Source organism: Bidens hawaiensis, unplaced genomic scaffold (assembly GCF_021521415.1).
Source record: "Bidens hawaiensis isolate Kalapana, Puna unplaced genomic scaffold, B.hawaiensis_p1.1 tig00036719_1, whole genome shotgun sequence".
Lineage (NCBI taxonomy): Eukaryota > Viridiplantae > Streptophyta > Magnoliopsida > Asterales > Asteraceae > Bidens > Bidens hawaiensis.
The window spans coordinates 80,969-108,588 of record NW_027505427.1 but is presented as its reverse complement, the minus strand read 5'-3'; the positions used below and the strand labels follow the sequence as shown (position 1 = coordinate 108,588).

The 27,620-nt window shown below is 34.5% G+C and overlaps 2 protein-coding genes across 2 annotated transcripts in view; one reads left to right on the top strand and one right to left on the bottom strand.

Annotated features, from left to right (window-relative positions):
- The window catches only part of LOC143613131 (UDP-galactose/UDP-glucose transporter 3-like), a 114,799-nt gene that overhangs the window by 62,532 nt on the left and 24,647 nt on the right, over positions 1–27,620 (top strand). The window lies entirely within an intron of this gene.
- LOC143613129 (homeobox-leucine zipper protein ATHB-13-like) lies at positions 7,999–10,277 on the bottom strand. Its single transcript, XM_077086924.1, has 3 exons — positions 10,106–10,277; positions 9,152–9,531; positions 7,999–8,380 (listed from the first exon to the last, which is right to left on the bottom strand). The coding sequence occupies exons 1-3, from the start codon at positions 10,218–10,220 to the stop codon at positions 8,000–8,002; spliced, it is 876 nt and encodes a 291-aa protein (XP_076943039.1). The 5' UTR covers positions 10,221–10,277; the 3' UTR covers position 7,999.

Sequence of the window (27,620 nt, the reverse complement as noted above, 5' to 3'; positions counted from 1 at the left end):
TGGCAACTCTAGCCATATGTTACTTTTATTTTGCTTCCATAATGAATTATGACATACTATTGTTATAATAATCAATGCCTTGGGGTTCCTATGGTTTCTTTGGAAAACCATGGGGACTTCAAGGCATTGATATAGATCTCTTCAGTTTTGATATGAATAAATAAATCTGGAAGGAACACTCCAAACGGCTGGTGTGATTTAGTTCTTGATTTGTTTCAAGATTAGTAGATAAATTCAGAATTTTGAATTACTTTGGTGAATAGTTTCAAAGTTGAGATTAGGAGATTTTTATCTCAAAAGAGACTATGGATTGTTATTATGATTTCAAAAAATAAAATAATTGTCCATCAATCGCAAAGGAAATGATTGAATCAGTGTTTTTTTTGTGTGTATATATATATATATATTCAATTAAACGTTTTCCACTAATTACAATTTAGTCTAATTTTATGGAATAATAAATAGAACTCATCACAATTTAGTTTTATGAATTGATGTTTGGGCAAATATGTTTGTTTATGTTTGTTCATCTATGTTCAGTTATATTAATTCGTTTGTGTTCATAAACCGTTCTTTTAAACTATTAACAAACCAACATACACAAACATGAACACATTCGTTTTCTTAACAAACAAACAAGAACTAGAAAATCATGTTCGTACAAGTGTTCGTGTCCGATCGTTCTCTTGGTTAAAACTAAATGAACGACCACGAACATGCCATGTATGTGTTCGTGTTCGTTCAGTTCGTGTGCAAGCGTACATATATATTTATGTTCATAATTGTTACTATTGTATTCATTATTTCAATCCATTGAGTTCTTAATTGTTTTTAATGGTTTATGCTTTCAGGTCATGATTAACTTGAAAAGAAAGTTGATGCTTCAAAAGCATTGTATGTTTCTCACATTGAGGAGATAGAGCCAACTTACATGGGTAGTTTTCTATTTTCATTTAATTAAATTATAAAAATATATAATTGTGTAGTATGTGAAAGATGTTTATAGTGATTTGATTTCTTATTAATCGATGTAATGATTTAGGTGGTAGATGAATAGCAACTTTTTATATATGCTCATTAGGGTTTGTTCTATTAGTTAACATGATGAAAGAGCATTTGGAAACATTGCCGCAATACGGATGGAAACCGAAACTCAAAGAACTGTTTCTCTTATATTAGAAAGAAATGACAATGGAATGATGGAAATTGATATGAACAGATTGATTCATGTGATTGCGTCCGTTATTAAAGAAATATCTAAGGAAACTGGTGGTATGGCTAATTTGTCAAGGAGTTTAGGGGATGAATCAATAAGCAATGGACGGGTAGTTGAACCTCATGTGGAATACAAGAAACAGGAATTAAATGATGCCCTAAAAGTGTGGTTTACTATATTATATTATTTTTACAATTGTGCATCATGGATTTACGGTTAAAGATTTTGTTTTTATACCCTAGGTGATTAGAAACTAAAAAAGATCATGAATTTGGATGCAGCGGAACCATTTAACAGACCTCTAGATCCTGTGGCACTTGAAATACGTGTAATGTTATTGCTCGGCTTTAATATTATACTTTGAGTTGAAATAAATTGCTTCATGTTTCGTCTTTAATTTCAATTTCATCATTAAATCTAGAATCAAACACATGAATAGGTTTCTAGGTTGAAGATTGACTTTTAGTAACCATTAGATCTAGGTAAGTGTAGGTCTCACTGTCTCTTTATTTTTACATCATATATGTGTTTTTCAATGAGGTTATTAAGGTAATTGCATGATCTAAATTTCAAAAGACAAAAAATTATAAAGCTTGAACTGAACCAAATGTGTGAAGATATAATTAAAAACAAAACTGTAGTACTTGTAATACATTACACTAGAATATATGGAGACGGATATAAATGGGTCAAATGGGTTGAGGAGGTTGAGGGATAAGTATACGTGACTTAGTGATTATACATATATGAGCATATGACAACTTTACACCTACACTATACCTTCAGCCTCCGTTATATATGAATTAATTTGTTACTAGGAACAAATTTTATATTTCAAGTCAGATATCCTTTTAAACCAATAAATATTAAGTGACGATGATTCCCTTTATTGTTATCATTCTATATCAATTTTAAATTAGCTGATCTTTTAATAGGAGATCATTTTCATACCGTATTTAAAATTGAACTCTAAAATCTAAGAAGTGCTAAACACATTATATTTGAAAAATATATATTCACAATAATTTTAAAAAATAATTAAAAGTAACCCGCGTAACACGCGGGCTAAAAGCTAGTATATATATATATATATATATATATATATATAAAAGAATAATTAGTTTCATTTATTATAAATAAAAAATAAACTAACTGGTTACATATTTAAATATTTTAATCCTTACAAATGGGTCATAATGGCGAAGGCCGTTGCAAAGATGGTTTGGGCTTCAAAAAAGTTAAATGGGTCAAGTATTTTGTATTGACCCATTTAATAAGTGGGCTATTTATATCAAAGATGAATTTCTTATTGTACTAAAATATTGTTTGTATTTTGATAGATTCTTGTGAATCATTTAAAAAAATGATAATCACTTTCCTCCTCTTGTATCGGATTAGGAATTCGACTTTCCTCCATAATTGTTTCGTTCTTTTCTTCGTGTTTCTAAGCCCTTTCACATTTTCTAGATATGGGATCCGGTTTTCCTATATACATTTCCTATATAGCGACCTAATATGTTTTAAGCCTATTCTCTACGACTGCCATCGATCTTATTCTTATCCGCACCATGATCAGATGTCAAAAGTCAGTTATTTTATAATTTACTAAAGTTACAACTATTTTTGTTCATCATTTCATTTATGCTTACCAAGTACTAACACTGATAACATAAATTTTTATAAATCATTTGATATTTTTCATTTAAAAAATAATAAATAATATTAGTCATGTCATTACACACCACATGCAATGCACGTGGCCACTAAACAATTATCAACCGAATCCACTTTATTTAATAAACATAACTTTATGTGTACTTGCATATAAATAGTTAATTGGTTTAATATTGATAACTGTCAAATAGCATAGCTTCTAAGTTCCAACCATGTGCAAGAGCATTTTAATAATTTGACCACATGATCCAAGAAGAATAATTTTGCTAAATAATTACATTAATAATAAAAACTATATATTTATTTAATTACACTTGGTTAAGTAGATCTTTCTGATATAATTTAAGTAGGAATTTGCGTAACAATATGAGTTCATGGTATATTACAAAACCATTTTTATACTCATGTAATACATACTCATGTAATACATGTGATGGTTCAAATAATAAATATACAAAAGCACATAATTTCTATAGAAAACGTAAAATTTGTTTTAAACATAATTATCATAGATATTTAGATTTGGTTAAATTCATAATTACTCTAGTTATACAATTAATTAAATTTGTTTTATATAGAGAGTAATCATCTCGTGTAACCAAAGTAATTATCATTATCATGTATATAAAGTAATTATCTTTGTTGGGTTGGGTTCAAATAATACATCGTCTTCTAAAATTAGGAAGTCGTAGGAAGAGTATCATAAGCACTCAAAGTGAACTCAAATTAGCGGCATTGGAACTGTCTCGTCGAATTATGCGATTTTAGATTTTGAGTTTTCGTTTTTCGATTTTTAGCTTGTAGATTTTATATTTTTTGTTTAGATCATTGTGTTTTTTAATTTATCATTGTGTTTTTTGTTATTTTCGTTATTGTATATTTTTCCTCAGCGTTGTGTTATAATACTAAATGGTTTGTTATATATTGTGATCCATTGTATTATTGTACCTCTCCTAAATTTTGGAGACTATGTAGGATAACTTAACCATATCTTTGTTATTATGATCGTTTTATAAGTAAAGTAATTATTATGTAGAATAAAGTAATCTATATTTATATTTACACTATCTAATATAGAAATAATCTCATTCATAACCTTTCTCACCATTTTTCCCTGCCTCTCTCTCTTACTAAAGACAACATATTTTTTCTAATGATGACTTATTTCTAAAAATATAATAACTACTAGTTTGAGGTCCATATACTACACAAGTAGTTTTTGAAAATACAATATTTAATAAATAATCAGTATACAAGAAACAATAAACCCGTTAAACACTACTAATACATTTGTTGTACAATATTTCTTAAAACAATTTTAAAGTAAAAGATAATTATAAATTTTCAAATGTTTGAAAAAAAAAATAGCAAGTAAATATTAAATTAACAAATTTTGAAATAAATTTTAAAAATGGTAATTATTATTCGACTATTATAAATTTGTTAAAAATTGTAAGATTTAGTGTAGAAATGACAAGTGACAACACTTATAGTCTTTTATCAGAGAGTATGGATACTGTTTTTTGAACTAGATTGTTTTTACATACACTGTTTTTTAGTAAACATGCACCTCTTTTTGTTATAAACACCAGTTTATATACAAAAGTAAATGAAAGATTTTTTGTCTTTTCTTTCTAGGGTTTATAAAAACCGGTGATCTTTTCGAACGGTTGGTTCAAATGATTTTACAGTTTTAGTCTATTATATATTTATTCAACCATATAGATGCAAGGTAAACACGCATCTTCCCCATCCTTTGCAATAAGCCATTAAGTCACCAATTAGGGTGTGAGCGTGTAACATATGCAGCGTATATGCTATGTCCGTATATGTTTGCTTATATATATAGCTTTCTTGTTTCTTGTATTTTTTAATTTTCATTTTAATGAAACAAGATTTTCTTTCCCTATTTTTTTTTCTATGTCATCGTTTTTTATCGATTACATAGAGAAGATAGCCAAACAAAGAGCTCAAGAATTTAACATACTCTTCTCGCTTTATATCTATATAGGGAATGATTAGACTATTCCTATTAGTGTACTCACTAACTTGTTTCGATTTTACTATTTCCTTTGGTTGTGAGTAATCCACATATCATATATTCCCCACCCAAAACATGTAGGCTTTTCAAGAATGTAGTTCTAGTAAATGAGAAGTCGGTTAAACTTAATTAGCGGCTAAAAGATTTTATTAGAATTGTCAAAATGTATAATGTTAAACAAGCAGAACACGACACGTTTAACATGTCTAGTTTATTTGAACACGACGTTTTTAATTAACCATGCATGTGATTTTCTTAAATAGTAAAAGCACTTCAATAACACGATTCATTAAACATGATTAAAGAACAACAAGATACAGTTAACATTTAACATGATTAAATAAGAGTGTAACAACTCAAGTTTATAAATATTAAGAAAACTTTCGGCTATATAAGCATTCTCAGCCCATTCCCTACCATATATTCATATATTTTATATAATTACATTAAAAATCACTGTATTTTTCTTCTTATTTTTAATTAAATAATATTTTTATACCTTTATCATTAGACCACCCGTAGTCGGGCATTATGCACGGCGTTTTGGGCCGGGGCACCCCCCCTCTAGGGATGGCAATGGGTCGGGTTTAGGTATTCCCAAACCCATACCCGGTTATGAAAGTCTGTCCCAAACCCGTCCCAAACCCATCGGGTTTTAATCGGGTAATTACCCGTCGGGTTTCGGGTTTTCCCATCGGGTTTCGGGTTTCTTATCGTGTTTTGATAAAACACCCGTCGGGTATACCCGGCTCAAAACACTCTAGGTTTCTACCGTGTTTTGACAAAATATAAGTAATCGATTACAAAGATGGTTATCAAAAAGATAAAATGTATCAAATAATTGACATAAACAAGTTTCGACAAATAATATATTTGGAATATAGTATGTATATAATATAATAAGTTATACCGGGTACATCGGGTATATAATCGGGTAATCGGGTATATTAGAAATCCCAAACCCGTCCTAAACCCGCGAAAAATTTCTAAACTAATCCCAAACCCTAATGGGTCGGGTATTACCCGTCCCATTTATGTCAAGTTTCGGGTTTTCCCTTCGGGTTAGGGTTTTATTGCCATCCCTACCCCCCCCCCCCGCATTTTGGGTATTTTTTTTCCGACGTTTTCTATATAACGCGAGAAATGACTCAAAAATCAAAAAATATATCCGTTACATTACCGTTGGATTATACCGTTAGATTTAAAAAAAAAACTTTTTAAAATATTAACTAAACTATACTATAAAAACAAACCCAAACCTCATATTTTTTACACATTCCTTTCTACTAAAAGGGTTGCGTCGTCGTCGGCAACGGGTTCAAATGTCGAAATGGAAAGTCATTTCAAAGAAATGAACATTCGACTCAAAGATATACAAGAACTTGGAACTAAACGTCTTTAAGTAAATTTGGACGCCGTAAATTAATTAAAAGGAATGAATTGGACAACGACATCAAGATTTTAGCAAAGGAGCTAACCGACGAAGACCCGAGAGTCCAATCTCTAAAAGCAATTCGGCAAACGAATTTTTTGAAAATAAAACATTTAGTCTTATTAGTATTATTGTTGTATTTTTTTTAATTTAATGCATTTTTTAATTTTAATTTAGCTTTTATTTGTGAGTTTAATGTATTTTTTTTAATTTTAATGTAGTTTTTTAATTTTATATTTAACTATTTGAATGAATTATTATTTAAAAAAAACAAAAAAAAAATTAATAGTGACTGGGTGCCATGTGGCGCTTAACGCCTAGGGTGGAGCTTTATGACAACACCCTGTTTTTGTAAAAAAATCATAACTCTGACTGGACGCTACGTGGCGCATAACGCCTGGTAGTGGAGCTCTATGACTACACATGGTCTTATATTTTATCTCTCATTCACTGATCATACAATTTAAAAAAAAAACATTAAAAAATATACTTTTAAGAGAAACCTCAAATTTAACTTTTTCATATTACATTTTCTCTCTATTCTACTCACATTCTCACAATCACTAATAATCATACAATATAATTTGCAAATATCTTTTATATATTTTTAAGGAACAAGAACATGCTCTAAATATACATAAAAAATAAAGGGGTACAATGGACATATCTGTGAAGTTGTATCCCATATTTCATGTAAAAATAAATGAATAAAGGGTGTAACAATGAAAAAAAAAGGTCGTATCCCATATTCACGTAAAAAATGTCACTTGTGAAAGTGACCATTTCCAACTCCACATTGTTTGCGTCTATCTTGTCTTCTCCCTCTCTCTTGAAATGTGTGTTTGCTACCCCACCTGTCTTATCATTTTCACACACAAAATAAACCACCTTGCTACCTTGTTTTGATTTTATAGGGTTTATTATAATTCAATGTATTTATTTTCAAGTTCTTTTGTTATTATAGGTTAGAAAAGATAGTTTTCTATTGCATATGATGTGTTCTAATTATTTGTTAAGTAATATAAGTTAGACGTAACATAACGCAACGTACATATAAAGAATGGGGCTATATAACTTGATGATCATGCTAAAAAAGGTAATGTTTTTGTGCATTTATTGAGTTTTAGTTATGACAGTTATATGTTGAACTTATACAAAGAGGTTTTGATCTAGCGTTATCAATATGTCAGATAAGATTTTACTTTTTTAAATAGTCCGTAAGGGCTCAAGTCCCGTGATTGTTAAGAAAATATATATAATTTAAAAATATAGTTAGAAGGTGTATAAGTTCCCATTTAATTTTAAGAAAACTTTTGATCGACCAAAATTTCTGTATTAGTTCTACATTAACAGTATAAAATATTAATTAGTAGAAAATATTATAAGTTCCACCTCAAACTAGATCTTATATATAACATGCAAACCATGCAGATTTTTAATTCCCTATATAAATATTTAACTAAATAATAATTAAATCTAGAATAATTAAAAAATGTAAGAAAAGAACTCTTTTTCTAATTCTTAAACCAATTTATACATTATTAATTCAAGAACTGAAAAGCAAGAATTTAACCTCAAGAACAAATCCAAATCAACAATAATTTAAATCAACCAAACCATTTTTCTAATTTCCAATTCAGTTGAATTGTGGTTGTTGATCTAACCATGGCCAAAATGCAGATTGCTCTTCCATACCAACAAACATATTGCACAAGCTTTCGTCTTTATTAACATTAACCGGTTGATCAAGTTTAAGGGCGTTGAGATGATTATGATGATCATGAACATATTCATGTCTTGATGATGAGTTTTGGAAGGTTTGATTAGCTATAGAATGTGGCTCGTGGTGGTGGTGGTGGTGATGTTGGGATGATATCGCGCTATCTGTTATGGGTGCTCTTGAAATGTTTAGTTTGATCTCGGAACTGTTTTCGCTTTTGTTGCTACAAGATCCTTCTATTTCTTTGATGTTGAGGTTGAATGATTCGGTTGGCTCCTTGTTCTTGAGTGCCATTATCTGTAATTTTACAATCATTTTTATTAAATTCAAATATGAAAATATGTTGATTTTGTGAGGGATGATTTTTTTACAACATGCTCACCAAGGTAGCTATAGTCATGTTGTAAAGTGACAAAAAAAGTTTATACTATTTGTGGAAAATGAATTAATTAATATATACATTCACACAATAAAATATATATAATGGCAAATAATTAAGGTCTTAGATCTATGAAAGGTAACACAATATAGAGCTAACTAAAATATATTAAATGTTTGCAAGATCTTAGGAGATATAAACATTTAATTTTGTCCCAAGAAAACCTTAAAAAAAACACCCCTAAAGTTTAATAATATCATTTAGTTTACTCCACTATTTGTCTATGTCGAAATAGAAGGCAAACGTGTAACAAGCTGTGATATTAGTCTTTTTTTTAATAGCAAAAGTAGGTATTTTAAAAACCATATTCCTAGATCGATGTTAAGGTCACATAAATTTACTATGCAGGACTTGACTAAGTAGCTCCATAGCTAGACTCGTCAACGGTCATCAAATAAACCTACTTAATCTTCCATGATGTGAAGATCACTTGTGAGAATTCATAATAAAAAGTGTGACAAGTAGAATTTTTAATATTTAACAATATACCTTTTTAAGCAATATATTACATACCTTTTTATGTTTATAATTCTACATTTTGTGTTTGTGAATGAATATATGCCAAACAAATGTAGTGATAATATTAGAGTATATGCTTAAACTTACAAGAAGAAGAATGAAGTAATTACCTCAACATGAAGTTTGTGATTTTGAGATACAAGGGAATCATTTTGAGCTTTGATAGCTTCAAACTGCTTCTTGAGCACATCATAATCCTTTTCCAACTGTTTGGTTTTCCATCTAGCCCTTCTGTTTTGAAACCAAATGGCAATCTGTCTCGGTTGCAACCCGAGTGCCTTCGCAAGCTGCATTTTCCTCTCTGGATCAAGTTTATTCCCCAAAGCAAAGTTTCTTTCAAGTGTCTTCACTTGTTCCATGTTTAGCCTTTTCTTTCTCTCTCCACCAAGTAATCCATCATCCGATCCTTCGTCTTCGCCGTTGTTGGTTTCTTGATCGCATATTTCGGTTGCATATGAAGACATTGATCTTTTGTCTAGGAATGAGGCAACTGTATATATATTAATCAAGATGGTAGGTAAATGATAAATTCGATTAATCATAAAACGAGTAATGTTTACATCGAAATAGAAGGCAGACACACAACAAAGTACATGCGTAGCTAGCTCTTTTTGGATAGCAAAATTAATGTCTTTTTTATTTTATTTTATTTTAATTTTATAAAGATTTGAACTTTGTAGACAACCCATATGCATGTTTTGGAACATTTTGTGCCCTAGAACATCTTTGAGTGTACTATACAACTCATTAATGTAAAGTGTCAAAAACCCATTTGTATGGTGCCATTGTGGCAAAGGAAATCTTTTGCCCTACTGTATCATTGCGTTGTACAATACAACTCAATCATGTGCAAGGTTCAATTAATCAATTGATACTCATACACTAATTATCCAAGAAAGGTAAAAGTTTAGAACTTTTCCAAAAAACCATTTGGATGGTGTCATTAGAAACATTTGTGCCATGGAGTTAAAGAGTTAACCTTTTCAAAAACATATAAATATTGACATTAGAACATTAATTGGTGTTATAGAATTTCATAGAGATCTATAGTGAGGATAAATTACCATGAAAGTCCTGAGTTGTGTTGCATGGTTGGAGAATTGGAGAAAGAAAGTAAGGGGTATGATGGTCATCTTCATGAGAAGCTTGTAGCATGAAGTTAGTAGGGAAGAAGGCCATTCCACCATTTTTGTTCACAAGTAACTCCTCATGATTTTGCTTTGAAAGAGATCTAATAAGAGATACAAGGGGGGGGGGGGGGTATGAGAGAGATACAGAGAGAGAATTATATATGCAAATATATTTCTTGTAGTTGGCATTTAAAGGAAAGTATCATATGAGGTAGGAGAGTATTTTTGTTGTGGTGCATAGCTTGTACACATAACATGTTTTAGGATTTTTATGATCATTATCCATCATCTATTTAATAATCTAAACCTTCAAATCCTAACTTAATTACTAAGTACTTAATTATATAGTAATAAATATGGACATGTCACTCATTTTAAATGATGTGACAGAAAGGGATTAGGTAAGTTTCATGTCAATTCTATATATACACATAAATATACAAATGTATAGCGATATGTGATCACGTGTAATGTGCACATACATGTGGACAAGAGAGAAAAAGAGAGATGCAAATAATGCTAGATTAGGAAAACTAATTTCTAACCGTTTAAAGAAATGACATGCAAATAATATTGGTAACATTTCTTTTTTTCTTTTCTATATTTTTTTGTTGATTTAATAGTTATTTCTTATTTAAAAGCTCATAGGTTCTATAAAAAAAGACATAAGAGGTTCATATAATATTTTTTTAATTTAACGGTCAGTTATATAAAAACTATCAAGGAGCTAAAAAAATAGACATAAGTTAATTACATAAAAATTGAAAGAATTCTCGATATCCACTTTGACCAACTAACATAACAAGTTATATCTCAATTACTAGGCCATCAAAACGAGTAACCGATAATATTGTCTTATAATGAGATCTTTCCTCCTTTTTTTTCCGTGAGAAAACATTTTTCTATATCTTCAAATGATCCACCGAATTGTAAGAATAATGCCATGAATAAGTTCTCTTCTTGCCAGAATCAAAGACAAAATCAAGCCAATAGTTTAATATTTATGTTAATTTAGAAAGAGTCTAAATCAATGATAAATGTAACAACTCGGTCTTTTCGAAACTTATAAACCCGATTCGTTTCGGTGTTCGGGTCACTATAAAACATAATATATTGCGTTTAACAAATGGATTATTTTATTAATATTTAATTGTTTCTTTTAATTTCATCTCAATTGTATCCAATCTTCAAACTTCTAGGTCCAAACTGAAAATATTATTATAACCCATATGATAAACTGAATAACCATTTAGTAAACCCGACCCATATTAGTTTTCTTGAACCCGAATTCAAATCTTGTTAACTTGGACCACAATATTCGTTTATATTTGGTAATTGAATCAAGGATTATGTTAAACATACTATTTTCGGCCTAAGCAACCATTTAATCATGTTAACACAATCAATTTTGATTTGTTTTTCCGTAAATACCTAACCGACATTCGTTTAATCTTGTTGGACACGAAAACGTTGTTAATAAATCAATTAAATGCAAATATACGATCCTCTAATCCTCGCCGTTGGGGTGTAACAGATTGGTATCAGAGCCGAAGGTTTAAGATAGGTCGTTAGAAATTGCCTTAGACACATGTTTAGGAACCCTATACGTGCCTATCTGTTTACCTTTATGTGTTCAATTTTAAATTGTTTACAGCTTTCTTAGATAATTACCTATTATTTATTGTTATGCACACACACACAAACTCCGAGGCTATGTCTCAACATTCAAAGAAAAAATTTCGAAATAAGATTGCTTTTATTTACGGGAAATTCCTTAAGAATTCCCACCTGTTGTTTTCACTCGTAAACCTTAAGGCTAGGTTATGTGGCATGTCCCTACGATAAATGAAAGGGGAAGAGAAACTGTGAGTTGGGCACTGGCAAAACGGTTCCAAGAACCAAAGATAAGACGATATTCCTTACCTGGGTGATAACCTGACCACAGTACTCAACCCCATGGACCCGAGCGAGACCCATAAATGCCATATGACCGATACCTTAGGTTAATTTTAACCGAATTCACGGTGATTTCGTGGCTAAACTCGGTTTTCCCGATTATTGTGTTCCTTTATTTAAATGGTTAGTGTAAGGCCCTGTTACCGGTAGCCCTACTTTGGTGTTGGATTTACTCATAAACGCAGTTCTTAATATCAGAGTTCATTAAAACATTCGCGGAACATTAAAAACTTTCATAAACATTTCATAACAATCCAAAACTTGTCTTAAACAAACAACTTGTCTTTCAAAAACTAAGTAATTAAAACATAACACGTCTTGAGCCTTCTAATGCCAGCCTCTTATTCAATGCCACGTGTCCCCTCAAGCGAGCTGCCTCATCCTACTCACCTGCGTGCATACTAAAAGTCAGCTACGCTGAGTGAGTTCTAGTTAATCAAGCATAATACAATACATACACTTATCTTCAATCATGCATCCGAAGATACATAACTATTACTTTGCTAACTTACTTTCATTACATAATTTCATACGTACATTCATACTTTATTACTTTCATACTATATAGTTACTGTCCGTTCCATCTCAGATATTATTAGGGTCTGGTCCCTCTTTCCTTTGTCTATCTCAGATATTTTAGGGTCTGGTCCCTTTCTTGTCTATCTCAGATATTATTAGGGTCTGGTCTCTCTTTACTTCTCTATCTCAGATATTATAAAGGGTATGGTCCCTCTTTCTCTATCTCAGATATTATTAGGGTCTGGTCCCTCTTTCTTCATCTTCGTACATGTTGTCTTTACATACCCATAACATACATACTTCCTTTAATCATTCATACATATTCATATATTGTACATATATCTATCATACACATTCATCTATCATAAACATACCTCCCTTGTTAGCACGTGCAATATTCGAAGATCATTCACGTACTGACAAGCTTTCATTCACATTAAGATATACGTACATAACATATAAACCATATAAGGCATACACTTACCAGTTAAGGTAAGTGTATTAACTATCACATCGAGTATGCACACAGCCCCGAAAACATAACAAGGAAATGGGGCTAGAAACTCACCTGAATGCGGTTACGTTCACCGTTAATGGTAATCCCTTTCTTCAGTTGTGCTCGGCTGACTGTAAATAATTACACGTATCAATTAACTATCACTACTCTTATCATCTTTCTAGTCTTAGTTATTACCCACAACGAACGGGGGTCCGGGGGCAGTGGGGTCTAGGGGCGGCAGCCCCTAGCAGGGTCCAAGGGGCAGAGCCCCTGGCTGGGGTCGGGTTGCCAGGTCAGCTTGAAAAAATTTTATTTCCATTAACTATCTTAACACATTTTTCATTAGGATTTAAATTCATTTCTCAGCGAGCTTAACTTTTGGCGAACTTAATATTGAGCAAATTTAACATTAGCGAACTTGTATTAGGTGAGGTTCACAGTAAGCGAACTTATACAAGCGAACTTATACAAACGAACTTATACCAGTGAACTTATACAAGCGAACTTAATTGTAAGCGTACTTATACTAGCGAAGTTGGCCACCGGCGAACTTAGCATGTAGCGAAGTTTAGCCATGAGCGAACTTATTTGGCAGGAGAAGTTATAGCCAGCATTTAGCATCTGGCGAACTTGATCAGCTGGCGAAGTTATTCAGTTCAGCTACGGATTTGGTTCTTATCAATCTTAACAAGCATTTTGGCGATTTTAATACCCTTGTTATGGTTCGACATCACCCACTAACGTTCCCTAACCGTTTCCGTTCGTATATATCCCGTATATACTATAAAGCTTGGACCTTTAAGCTTAAGAACGTTCAAAACAAGTCGCCGTACATAGCCATAGGTTTGTCAAGTTCATTTCCAACATCAAGTTTGTTACTTTACGTTTCGTTTAGACCCGATTTACTTTTTGTTTAAGTTTCAATCGGCCGTCGTCGCTTATTAGCATACGACTTTTGACGATATTGAGCCGCTTTCATTCTCGCCTTAATCTGATCGAACTTCACAGAGGTTTCTTGAACTACTTTCAAACTTCCCATCTCTTTCTGGCCAATTTCTCCCCAACACACGGGAGTTCTAAAACGTCTACCGTAAAGCATTTCGAATGGCGACATTCCAATACTTGAATGGTAGCTGTTGTTATAGGAAAACTCTGCCAGGTGCAGATGATCATCCCAACTTCCTCCGAAGTCTAAAACACAAGCACGTAGCATATCCTCAAGGGTTTGGATCGTCCTTTCAGATTGTCCATCGGTTTGGGGATGATATGCCGTAATGATGTTCAACCTCATTCCCATAGCTTCATGGAATTTCTTCCAGAACCTCGAAGTGAATCGAGTATCTCTATCGGACACGATCGACAGTGGCACTCCATGCTTAGATACAACCTCTTTGATGAACAAACTTGCTAACGTTTCTGACGAGATGGCCTCTCGTATAGGCAGAAAGTGAGCACTTTTGGTCAAACAGTCTACTATCACCCAAATGGTATCATGATGCTTAGCTGTATGAGGTAGCTTAGTTATGAAATCCATAGTGATGTGTTCCCATTTCCATTCAGGTATCTCGAGCGGTTGCATCTTTACATAAGGCTTCTGATGTTCTGCTTTTACTTGTAAACAAGTTAAGCACTTACTGACATAATCTACTACATCATTCTTCATTCCTGGCCACTAGTAGTCTCTTTTCAAATCTTGGTACATCTTCGTAGTTCCTGGATGAATCGAATATATTGACTAATGAGCCTCATTTAAGATTCGACCTCTGAGATCTCCATGGCGTGGAATCCACATACGATCAAATCTAGTCTTAACACCATGAGTGTTTTCCATCAACTCATCTTGCTGGCCATAAATCCTTTCTTTCTTAACTAATTCTTCATCTACTAGCACCTCTGACTGTACCTTGACAATCTCTTCAAAAAGACTTGAGTTCATGATCAACTAGTACGACTTTACTGTTGCAAGGACTTCCTCATTCTTTCGACTTAGCGCGTCGGCGACCACATTAGTTTTACCAGGGTAGTACTTAATCTCACAGTCGTAATACTTTATCATTTCTAACCATCTTCTTTGCCTCATGTTCAATTCCTTCTGCTCGAAGAAATACTTTAAACTCTTATGATCTGTGTAGATAGTACACTTAGTACCGTACAGATAATGCCTCCATATCTTAAGAGCATGCACTACAGCTGCTAGTTCTAAATCATGCGTCGGATAAGTACTTTCGTGAACTTTCAACTGTCTAGACGCATAGGCTATTACCTTTCCTCGTTGCATCAACACACAACCTAATCCTTGGTGCGAGGCATCAGCACAAACAACCAAATCCTCATCACCATCGGGTAGAGTAAGGATTGAAGCTTGTGTGAGTCTTTTCTTTAACTCTTCAAACACTTCTTCTTGAAACTTTCCCCAACTGAATACTACCGACTTTCGGGTCATACCGGTCAACGGTGCGTCTATATTGGAGAAAACTTCGATGAATCTCCTATAGTAGCCAGCTAACCCTAAGAAGCTTCGTATATCAGTCGGATTCTGTGAAGTCTTCCAACTCGTTATTGCCTCAATCTTAGCTGGGTCCACGGTAATCCCTTCAGGATTAATCACGTGACCTAGAAAATGCACTTCTCGCAACCAGAATGCGCATTTTGAAAACTTAGCATACAACTTCTCTTCCTTCAACTTCTCTAACACTTCTCTTAGATGCTCAGCATGATCAGGCTCGCTCTTTGAATAAATCAATATATCGTCGATGAAAACGATAACTGACTTATCCAACATCGGCCGACACACCCTATTCATCATGTCCATAAATGCTGCAAGAGCATTCGTTAGACCGAATGACATTACGAGGAACTTGTAGTGTCCATACCGCGTCCGAAACGCTGTCTTAGGGATGTCTGCCTCTTTCACTTTCAATTGATGATAGCCTGATCTAAGGTCTATTCGTGAGAACCAACTTGAACCTTGTAGTTGGTCAAACAGATCATCAATCCTTGGCAAAGGATATCTATTCTTTACCGTAAGCTTATTCAACTAGCGATAGTCTATGCACATTCTCATGCTTCCATCCTTCTTCTTTACGAACAAAACTGGTGCGTCCCACGGGGAAACACTTGGTCTTATAAAACCTTTATCAAGGAGTTCTTGTAGTTGGGACATCAATTCTTTCATCTCGGACGATGTTAGACGGTAAGGCGCTTTCGCGACGGGCTGGGCTCCCGGTACTAAATCTATCTGGAATTCTATCTCTCGCTCCGGTGGCAACCCCGGAAGATCCTCTGGGAATACTTCTGGGTAGTCGCGCACAATAGGAACATCTTTCATTTCTTTCGTCATGGCCGTAGCGTTGACAACATACGCCATGTAGGCACCACACCCTCGCCTTAACAAACCCTCGGCTTTTATCTTCGAAATGACATTAAGCCCAGAACTTTTCATATCACTATAAACCGTCACCTCACTACCATCCAAAGACCTTAACCTTATTATCCTACTCTTACACACTATCTGAGCTTCAAACTCAGATAACCAATCCATTTCCAAAATCACATCGAACCCTCCTAAGGTCATTACATACAAGGTAGCAGGGAACTCATGTCCCTCTAATTCTATCTTACAATTTTTAACCATTTTCATTATTTTAATCGAAGTATCACTAGCGGTTTCTACTATAAAGGTTTCAGACATTCGGCAACATTTTATTTTAGCTAATTTACTAAACGGCGTGGCTACGAAACTTTTGTTCGCACCCGAATCAAATAATGCTGAAGCAGAAATACCGTTTACTAAAAACATACCAGTGACGACATCCGGAATCTGCTTGGCTTGTTTTTGAGTCAACAGGTAGGCTCTAGTTCTTGGCCTAGCTTGATCGGCATCCTTCTTCCCACTACCCCCAGCTTCACCCTCGGTGCATTCTCTAGCAAAGTGGCCCGTCTTACCGCACTTATAACAAGCGGACTTGGCGGTACAATCTGGGGCATAATGTCCCACTTTTCCACACTTATAACAGGCATTCGACCCTAGCCTGCACTCTCCTCCATGAGTCTTTCCACACTTATGACACACATCAGATCCTTTACCCCACTTGCACTCACCACCGTGCATTTTACCACACGTCTTACACGACTTCTTCTCCCACACTTTCTGCTTCTTATCCTTGGAGTTCCACAACTGAGTACCGGGTCGTTTGACGTTGACCCACTTCTTATCTTTCTTCTCTTATTCTTCTACCACAATATCATCCACATCCAGGTCTGCATAAACCATCTATGCGAGTTCGACAGCAGAGTCAAAAGTAGCAGGTTTACTCGTTCTGACTAGCATGCGAACTTTTTGTGGCAATCCCCTCACATAGCACTTGATTCTTTTAGCCTCAGTGTTGACCATATCGGGTACCAACCTGGACATTCTGTTGAACTCGGTGGTATACTCACGATGTGTCATCACTCCAGCTTTCAAGTTCAGGAACTTTATCTCCACCCACTCAACTTCGGCGTCAGCACAGAACTTCTTCATAACCAATTCCTTCAGATCCTCCCACTTCATCGCTTTGATCTCTTCACGGTTCTTCCTCTGCTCCACACTCTCCCACCAATACATAGCTTCATCCTCGAATGACTGAGTAGCATAACCTACCACTTGGTCGGGACGGCACTCGCTAATGCGGATAATTTTATCCATGGCGGTTATCCATTTGAGAGTAGCGATTACATCTCCCAAACCAGTCAGCTTCGGCGGTCACATCCTTTAAAGGACTTATAGTTGCACCCACCTCGGCCCATTTTCCTGTCATCGGCCTTCACAGAATTAACCACACTCGAGGCCTCTCTCTCCCCTTCATCATCTTTCCTACCCTCTCCTTCCGCCCTTTCAGCAGTTCTTTCACGATCTCCAGCAGACCTCTCCGGGTTCATGTTCTTCACCGCAGTAGTTACAGCATATACAATAGCTGCTTGGATTAGGGGATCTAGCTGAACCCCTTCATTTTTGTTAAGATTTCCTCCAGTTGCGCTTCCTTCTTCTTCGGTGTTGGAAGCTGTTTCTACTGAAGGTTGTTGGGCACGACGAGGCCTGCCACGTCGTCCAGTGCGTCCACCTGCTCCAACAACTGCTCTAGATCCAGCCATCGTATTCTGGAAAGGAAAACACAAACGTCATCACTCAAGGAACTATTTAGTACAAGGATAGTAAGGCTAACAGGTAATAACAATGGCCAACTGTGATTAGCTGATCACGTTACTTTCCGTGTCCTATACACTTCCTCTTATGAGTCTATTTGTGCTGATTCTACTCTAAACAGTTATTCAATCGAAAAATCAATTAATCCTATCCCTAACATTCACATATCCTTACTTTAGCAATTAAGCCAATATTAACATACATATTTAACCATACACTTTACCTTTACTGAGCTTGCTTGAGTGACACATGGCTATCTTGAACTGGCAGCTTCTTTCTTTTCTTACTTAAATCCCATTCTCTGTTCGAGTCTAAGCAGTTAGGATGCTTAAATCTCTCGAACATTGCTCTGATACCAACTTGTAAGGCCCCGTTACCGGTAGCCCTACTTTGGTGTTGGATTTACTCATAAACGCAGTTCTTAATATCAGAGTTCATTAAAACATTTGCGGAACATTAAAAACTTTCATAAACATTTCATAACAATCCAAAACTTGTCTTAAACAAACAACTTGTCTTTCAAAAACTAAGTAATTAAAACATAACACATCTTGAGCCTTCTAATGCCAGCCTCTTATTCAATGCCACGTGTCCCCTCAAGCGAGCTGCCTCATCCTACTCACCTGCGTGCATCTAAAAGTCAGCTACGCTGAGTGAGTTCTAGTTAATCAAGCATAATACAATACATACACTTACCTTCAATCATGCATCCGAAGATACATAACTATTACTTTGCTAACTTACTTTCATTACATAATTTCATACGTACATTCATACTTTATTACTTTCATACTATATTGTTACTGTCCATTCTATCTCAGATATTATTAAGGTCTGGTCCCTCTTTTATTTGTCTATCTCAGATATTTTAGGGTCTGGTCCCTTTCTTGTCTATCTCAGATATTATTAGGGTCTGGTCCCTCTTTACTTCTCTATCTCAGATATTATAAAGGGTATGGTCCCTCTTTCTCTATCTCAGATATTTTTAGGGTCTGGTCCCTCTTTCTTCATCTTCGTACATACTGTCTTTACATACCCATAACATACATACTTCCTTTAATCATTCATACATATTCATATATTGTACATATATCTATCATACACATTCATCTATCATAAACATACCTCCCTTGTTAGCACGTGCAATATCCGAAGATCGTTCACGTACTGACAAGCTTTCATTCACATTAAGATATACATACATAACATATAAACCATATAAGGCATACACTTACCAGTTAAGGTAAGTGTATTAACTATCGCATCGAGTATGCACACAGCCCCGAAAACATAACAAGGAAATGGGGCTAGAAACTCACCTGAATGCGGTTACATTCACCGTTAATGGTAATCCCTTTCTTCAGTTGTGCTCGGCTGACTGTATAATAATTACACGTATCAATTAACTATCACTACTCTTATCATCTTTCTAGTCTTAGTTATTACCCACAACGAACGGGGGTCCGGGGGCAGCGGGGTCTAGGGGCGGTAGCCCCTAGCAAGGTCCAAGGGGCAGAGCCCCTGGCTGGGGTCGGGCTGCTAGGTCAGCTTGGAAAAATTTTATTTCCATTAACTGTCTTAACACATTTTTCATTAGGATTTTAATTCATTTCTCAGCGAGCTTAACTTTTGGCGAACTTAATATTGAGCGAATTTAACATTAGCGAACTTGTATTAGGCGAGGTTCACAGTGGGCGAACTTGTATACAAGCAAACTTAATTGTAAGCGTACTTATACTAGCGAAGTTGGCCACCAGCGAACTTAGCATGTAGCGAAGTTTAGCCGTGAGCGAACTTATTTGACAGGCGAAGTTATAGCTAGCACTTAGCATCTGGCGAACTTGATCAGCTTGCGAAGTTATTTAGTTCAGCTACGGGTTTGGTTCTTATCAATCTTAACAAGCATTTTGGCGATTTTAATACCCTTGTTATGGTTCGACATCACCCACTAACGTTCCCTAACCGTTTCCGTTCGTATATATCCCGTATATACTATAAAGCTTGGACCTTTAAGCTTAAGAACGTTCAAAACAAGTCGTCGTACATAGCCATAGGTTTGTCAACTTCATTTCCAACATCAAGTTTGTTACTTTACGTTTCGTTTAGACCCGATTTACTTTATGTTTAAGTTTCAAAGTTAACCGATCCTAAAAACGTAAACTTTAAGGTAAAAGGCATACCTGTATGCGTTCGGTGTAGTCGCGGTTTGCTTGGTTATCTCGTATCTAGCTCGTATATCGAAGGTCTAATAATGGTTGGCTTGATTTTGGACTCGAATCCCGTTCTCTCTATCGCGGCCGTATGAGGTGGTGTGTGTGTTTGGAGTGTGTAGAGATTAGGATGAAAATGAATGAGGGTTTAGGGTTTTAGGTTGGTTTAGGGGATATTTATATCCCTTAAAGCCCATGGACTAAGGCCCATTCCCATTTAACCCACCTTAATTAATCTAAGTCCATGATCCGTTCTTTACTCGATATTAATTAATAACGCGAAATCAGTAAACGTAACTTTCTTTATTTAGCATTATAATATTTAGGATGTTACAAGTCTTCCCTCCTTAAATAGGGTTCGTCCCCGAAACCTAACTATCTACTTAAACAAATTAGGGTATAACTTGCGCATCTCATCCTCAGCTTCCCAAGGAGCATCCGATCCTCTTCGATGTTTCCATATCACTTTTACCAAAGGTATGACCTTATGACGAAGCTGCTTATCCTTGCGATCAACGATCTCTACCGGCTGTTCAATGTAGTTCAATTGTTCATCAACCTCAATGTCCATCAATGGTACGTGAGACGTGTCATCAGCTAGACACTTCCTCAGATGAGAAACATGGAAGGTTGATTGAATTCCTTTTAACTCATCGAGTAAATCCAGCTTATAAGCTACTTCCCCCACACGATCTAAAATCTTAAACGGTCCAATATACCTCGGACTCAACTTCCCCCTCTTTCTAAAGCGAATGATCCCCTTCCAATGTGAGACTTTGAGCATCACATTGTCACCAACGTTGAACTCAATTGGCCGTCGTCGCTTATCAGTTAGTCGGGTGAAAAATCCATGGAACCCATGGGCACTCCTACTATCCATTCCTTAACTTGATTTCGTATTTTTGTTGGAGTAATCAACGTGGTGATTCACAAAATTCTCCGACTACCCATATTTATTTCGATCGTTCGTTATTTGGTTTGGTCGGTTAAAACGCCGTGTAACGCTCATTGAGCCGACAAACTTCATTGCATTGTTAATTCGTTAATTAGTTGGGACAATCAAATTGCCATGTAACGCTCATGGGCTGTCCAACTCAGTTGTTTTTCGTTAGTTAGTTGGGCCATTCAAATTGCCATGGAAAGCTAATGGGAGGCCAACATCCACAATTTATATTTCGTTAGTTTATTGTAAACTTAATAATCTAAATTTTAACTGACTTAACTCCTCATGTAGTCATCACACATAAAATCTTATTGACTACATCATTTAACAACTATTTACGCTATGTACCCCCTCATCTTATAAACTTTCACTTTTAATCTTCATGACCCAATTTCCTTACTTCTTAACGCAACACTATCATAAGTTATCTTCATAGTTAAACATCACTATTCTTATGATTTCCTCAACCTATCATTCATATTATAAATCCTCATTTTTGGTCCCTATAGAATATCTCATTCAAGAAAACCAACGTTATCCTCAACATCAATCGTTTGATTCTCACGACCACCGCATAGCTGCTTGTATAGCCAAAGAGTTAACTATTGCGATCCCTAGGATAGTAATCCAAATTCGGAACCTTAATGCAACCGATTCAACTTTTCCCACTAATTCCTTTGCTGGTGACTACAAACCATCTACCTCCACCCATCCTCACAACAAGAAAAGTAAGTACCTTGCTGCAACTAATCCTACCCACCCGCAAGTCTCTCAAACAAGAAACCTTACCTCGGTCCTTTTCCGTAATGTCCAATTTAACCGTCATCACTCGGATAAATCCCTATGCAGTCGATGCACCCAATGTAATCGTTATGGCCATCTTGCTAACACCTGCCATGTCCCGCCAACTGCACAAGTTTAACCGTAACGACCTACCCCTCATGCTCAACTTGATGTTCCTAATACACGTGCTTGCTACCATTGTGGAAACCCATCAACCTCATGTCCCTCAAACTCCTCCCATCAATCAAGGTTAACCTTTACTTAACCCAACACTACCAAACCTCGCAACCACAAGCTCAAGTTTACCCGACATATTTCTACCAAACAACTCTCTTGCTAACCACAAGCTCCAGTTTTCCAAGCAATGCCGAATCAATCTACCTCAACTACTCCAACTCCCGCAACTCATCATGGTGCCTCAAGTTACGTCAATCAAGCTACTCAACGATACTGAAGACCTTTGCCGTTCATTTTATCTATCTTACGTCATCTTGTCTATTTCTTAATTATTATAACATTCCTTATGGCCATTTAACTATTTATCTTTTATAATCTATCTTTTGAATACAGTTTCTTTTCAATAGATTGTTTATTTAAGCCTACTTCTATCTTATCTCTTTACTTTCACTATTTATAAGCTACCATTCTTAAATTTTAAATACTTATATCTTTACATTTAAAAGTCATCTTAAAATTTCACTACAACTTTTGAAATGGTTTTTATGCGTTGGTGACTTTCTAGTGTTCTAAATTAAAACTTCTTAAAGCTTTTGTTTCCTTAAAGTCATGTTTTAATCAAACGTTTTGTAAACCCACACAATGGGACAAGTCATGTGGACCATCCGACGATCTAAATAATTATGGTCCGGAACATAATTATCGAAATCCTCGCATGGAAATCATGATGCGTAAGATTGTGTGTCATAATATAGAATTGAAAGTGGTTGGAATAACGGTACAAATGTAAAGATGATAAGGACATAGTGGATACGCCGCTGGTACATCCTATATATATATGTGCCCTTATCGGATTTGCATTTGGAGCGTTATTTTAGCTATTCAAAGTTTTGTACTATGATAAATTTTTAATTTTTTAGTATTTTTTTCCTTTTATCAAAATCTAATTGTTTCCTTAATTTCGGGACGAAATTCCCTAAAGTAGGGGAGATTGTAACAACTCGGTCTTTTCGAAACTTATAAACCCGATTCGTTTCGGTGTTCGGGTCATTATAAAAAAAATATATTGCGTTTAACAAATGGATTATTTTATTAATATTTAATTGTTTCTTTTAATTTCATCTCAATTGTATCCAATCTTCAAACTTCTAGGTCCAAACTGAAAATATTATTATAACCCATATGATAAACTGAATACCCGTTTAGCAAACCCGACCCATATTAGTTTTCTTGAACCCGAATTCAAATCTTGTTAACTTGGATCACAATATTCGTTTATATTTGGTAATTGAATCAAGGATTATGTTAAACATACTATTTTCGGCCTAAGCAACCATTTAATCATGTTAACACAATCAATTTTGATTTGTTCTTCCGTAAATACCTAACCGACAATCGTTTAATCTTGTTGGACACGAAAACGTTGTTAATAAATAAATTAAATGCAAATATACGATCCTCTAATCCTTGCCGTTCATAGCCCTATATATAATTGTATTACTTTTGTCGTTTGGTTGCTCGTTCATCACCCCCTCCGCCGCCAACCCTAACCCTAGGTGAAGACACATTAAACGTTAACATTAACTCAATTAAACCTGCAGTGCCAACCCTCAAGCCGTCGCAGTCATTGACCCCCTATCTAATTAAATTATACTAGCTGTTTGAATCATGATCTGCAACTTGTACGAGCCGGCCGTTTAATCAACAATTAACCTTTCATATATCATCGTTTGAGGTAATCAATTTAGTGATTCTGATCGTCTTGATCTCCTCTGTATTAACCCTAAGGTTAATCGGCCAATCGTTTAACGGATTGGCCGATTTGATGTTCTAGGGTTCATATTGATATATAGGCTTAGTATGTTCTGTGTATGTTTGATTCGTGCTGTGAAAATATCAAGTGTTACACCAGCACAGTTGGCTGGTGTATGGTTTTGTGATGATTGTACGCTGGGGGACGCGGGTTCGAATCCCCCCAGCCTCGTTTTTATCTTTGTTTTTCCTTTTATTTCATATATTAATTATTTTAAACAATTAAAGCGTATTATAAATCAATATTTTATTAAAACCGACACATAAACTAGTTGTATTCCGAACTTTGTTAAAAACCATGTATTTAGATATATATGTACATATTTGTATGTATATATAATGAGTATTAAATTGATAAAGGTTTTTCTTATATTAAGGATTTAAAAAGGTTTTGTTTAATTAAAATACATAATTAATATACAAAATATATTTATTATTTTGCATAATTATTTGGCCAAGTATTTTATAAACCAATTTTATTTTTATAAATATAAAATATTATATTAATTGTATATAATATGACTTAATAATAATTATACTTATCGAGCTGTCTTAATCGATCAAGTTCATTAACTTAGCGTATTCATATTCTATTAGGCATCATTGTCAACGCGTGATTTCCGCGAATCGTCATTCTTACTGTTATCTATTTCCATTGTTCGTCTATCGAGGTGAGTACCACATTCCTCTATTTTACTTGTTTTCCACGTTTTGGGGACATATGCGTAAATATATTTTCTCATATATATACTTATACTCAAAACTGCAACTATTGTCTTATGTGTTAACAACTTATACCTTACTTGTTTATGTGCTTATTTGCTTTGTATGCTTTCGCATTCGGAGAGGTCCAACATAATCTCAGTCTAGTATGATCATACGCCAGTCGTTATAGCCTTTGTGCTTCTCGACATCTCAGTTATACTTTCCTCATTTGGTTAATTTGTTATTCTCATATGACTTGTTGCAAATACTTATTTTTTATACTATACTGTATGTACACTTAAACTTGTGTGTTGCTCACTCAACATGTGTTGTTGACAAAACTTTATTTTATACGCATATGCAGGTTGGTGAAGACTTAGTGAAGAATTTAGCTAGAAGAATATTTTAATCAAGAAATATAAAATTTGTATTGTTGTATGAATTATTTTGTATTTGATTTATTTGATAATTGAATTCAATTAATAGATATTCTCATTTAAATATTGTGCATGATAGTAACCTTGAGAGCTGTGACAATCAGTTCGCGCCCCGGCATTTCAGCCGTAGGTTGGGGTGTGACAATAAATATAGTCATAGGGTAATAGCAACCCACACACTAGATGCAATCTCACAATCACCAAATAGACTAACACAGAACACGTTCATTTCAGAACCAATAATATGTTGAAACTACAAAACCACCTCAAACACAATATATATTATATACTTTGAATTTTCTTAAGCTTTTTTATAGTTTAAATTTGAATGAAGTACAAGTTTGTATTATTTGGAGAGATAAGGAATCGGATTCTCCTGGCATTAGTGGTTGTACATTTTAGATACTTGCATGAGAATGGTGGATTTGAGATTTAGAAGAAGAGCTTATTTGTATGGTCAAACCATATGGGCGAAGACAAAACGATCCATATAAAAGGTAAAACAAACACACACACAAATAATATAAAATAAATAAATAAAAAATCAACCTAGACATTTACTCTTAAGTAAAATGCAAGTAATAAAACTAGTTCCCGAGTAGGGGTGAGCAAGATATAAGGGTTGGACTCTCGAAACGCAGTTACTTAACTCGTATAACCCTTAATTAGACCTGAATATATAATATGGGTCGGGTAAAGGGTATTTAAATTTCATCTGAAAAGGTTTCAAGGGTCTGACCCTTTATCACACCCTTGACCCGTTTATTAGTTTCTAGATAAATATACATCTGATTCGTGATTAATATGGAATTTAGGAGATGTTTGTATTTCATATATGATTCATCAGAAATTTCCCAATCACCAAGAAAAATAAAAATAGAGGGTCATACTATTGATTAAAAACATATATATGGAAATCATTGAATTGTTCTCTACTTGTAATTTATGAATGTGAATATTATTTGCATCGGTTCAAATGGTTGATAAACTTTCGAAGTTAGACTTTTCTATGTTATTAACTGAAAGTATAATTGTTTTAAGATTTATATATTAAAGTCATATATGAGATATGCAACTAATAATGCAGAAAAAGAGATGTGATTTCTGCCTTAAAGGGTTGGACCCTTGAAACCCTTAATTATACCCTACCATTTTATTGTTTAGAGGGTATGGTCTCGGGTCCACATTTTTTCCTAAAAGAGTAAAGGGTCCGGGTAGGATATTAGGTAAAAGGGTCGGGTCTTACCATTTGTACAGTCCAATTCCCGAGTGCCTAATATGCTTAAAATGCGTAGTAGAGTATTTATACCGGTGCATTTGGATGAAGATGCCATGTGACACAATTCAAGGTTGTACACATCGACGCCCAAATATTCCATGTGTTGTTTATTTAATGATCAGTTTCGTTGATATTGTTAGTGAAAACTAAAAAGTCTACGTCTATTTTAATAGGTTGTTAAACCCGTCAACTATCCATTTTATATAATTTTTCAAAACATGAGTAGTTGAACCCGTCAACTAATGATACATGTTGAAGTTCAATGCAAGATCTTTAGGTCATTATAAATTGATGTCAATAATTTTAGTTACATAATGACACTCTTTATCTCGACATCTCTTACTCTCGTTTTTGAGTTGGAATCTAAAGATTTAAATTAATTAGAGTTGAAAACAATAGTTTGTTTTCTAGTTAAGAAGGTGTCGGTGACTAGGGAAAAGACTCGTCATCTAGTAATTTCATAATATCCATCATTGTTTCATTGGTGGCGTTTCTAACTGAAGCCAAAGCAATTGCACAAACAATATATAGAAAAAAGAGCAACGGGCTCTCCAAATTTAAGAAGTGAGGTAACCTAAATACAAGAAAGTCGTCGTTTAAAAAAAAATAAATACACCATTACAATAGATGCCCTTTTATATGGAATTTCTAATTTTGGTGGGTTCTTCAAAAATATATAACTACAAATTGACTAAAATTCAAAATCAAAACTATAAAAAGACCCACACGTTATGATAGTTAATGACTTACGTGCTTTAAGCTATAATATAAAAATTGAATCTCACTGAAATTGAGAAAGAATCTTGATTAGCGCAATACGAGCTTTAAATCATCGAGACCTTTTCATCCGATATTTATGGGCATGCAATTCCATTGCTCTCCCAAGTTACGCCTGTTTGAAGTTGTGCATTTTCTATCACGTTTTATCAAGCTGGTCTAAATAA

What these genes read in the sequence shown, in the direction of transcription:
- LOC143613129 (XM_077086924.1), bottom strand. Translation starts at nt 10,220, where the DNA reads ATGGCCTTCTTCCCTACTAACTTCATGCTACAAGCTTCTCATGAAGAT. An exon ending in CACAACTCAGGACTTTCATG is followed by an intron (nt 9,532 to 10,105) that starts GTAATTTATCCT and finishes ATATATATACAG; the next exon opens with TTGCCTCATTCCTAGACAAA. An exon ending in ATCACAAACTTCATGTTGAG is followed by an intron (nt 8,381 to 9,151) that starts GTAATTACTTCA and finishes GTAAAATTACAG; the next exon opens with ATAATGGCACTCAAGAACAA.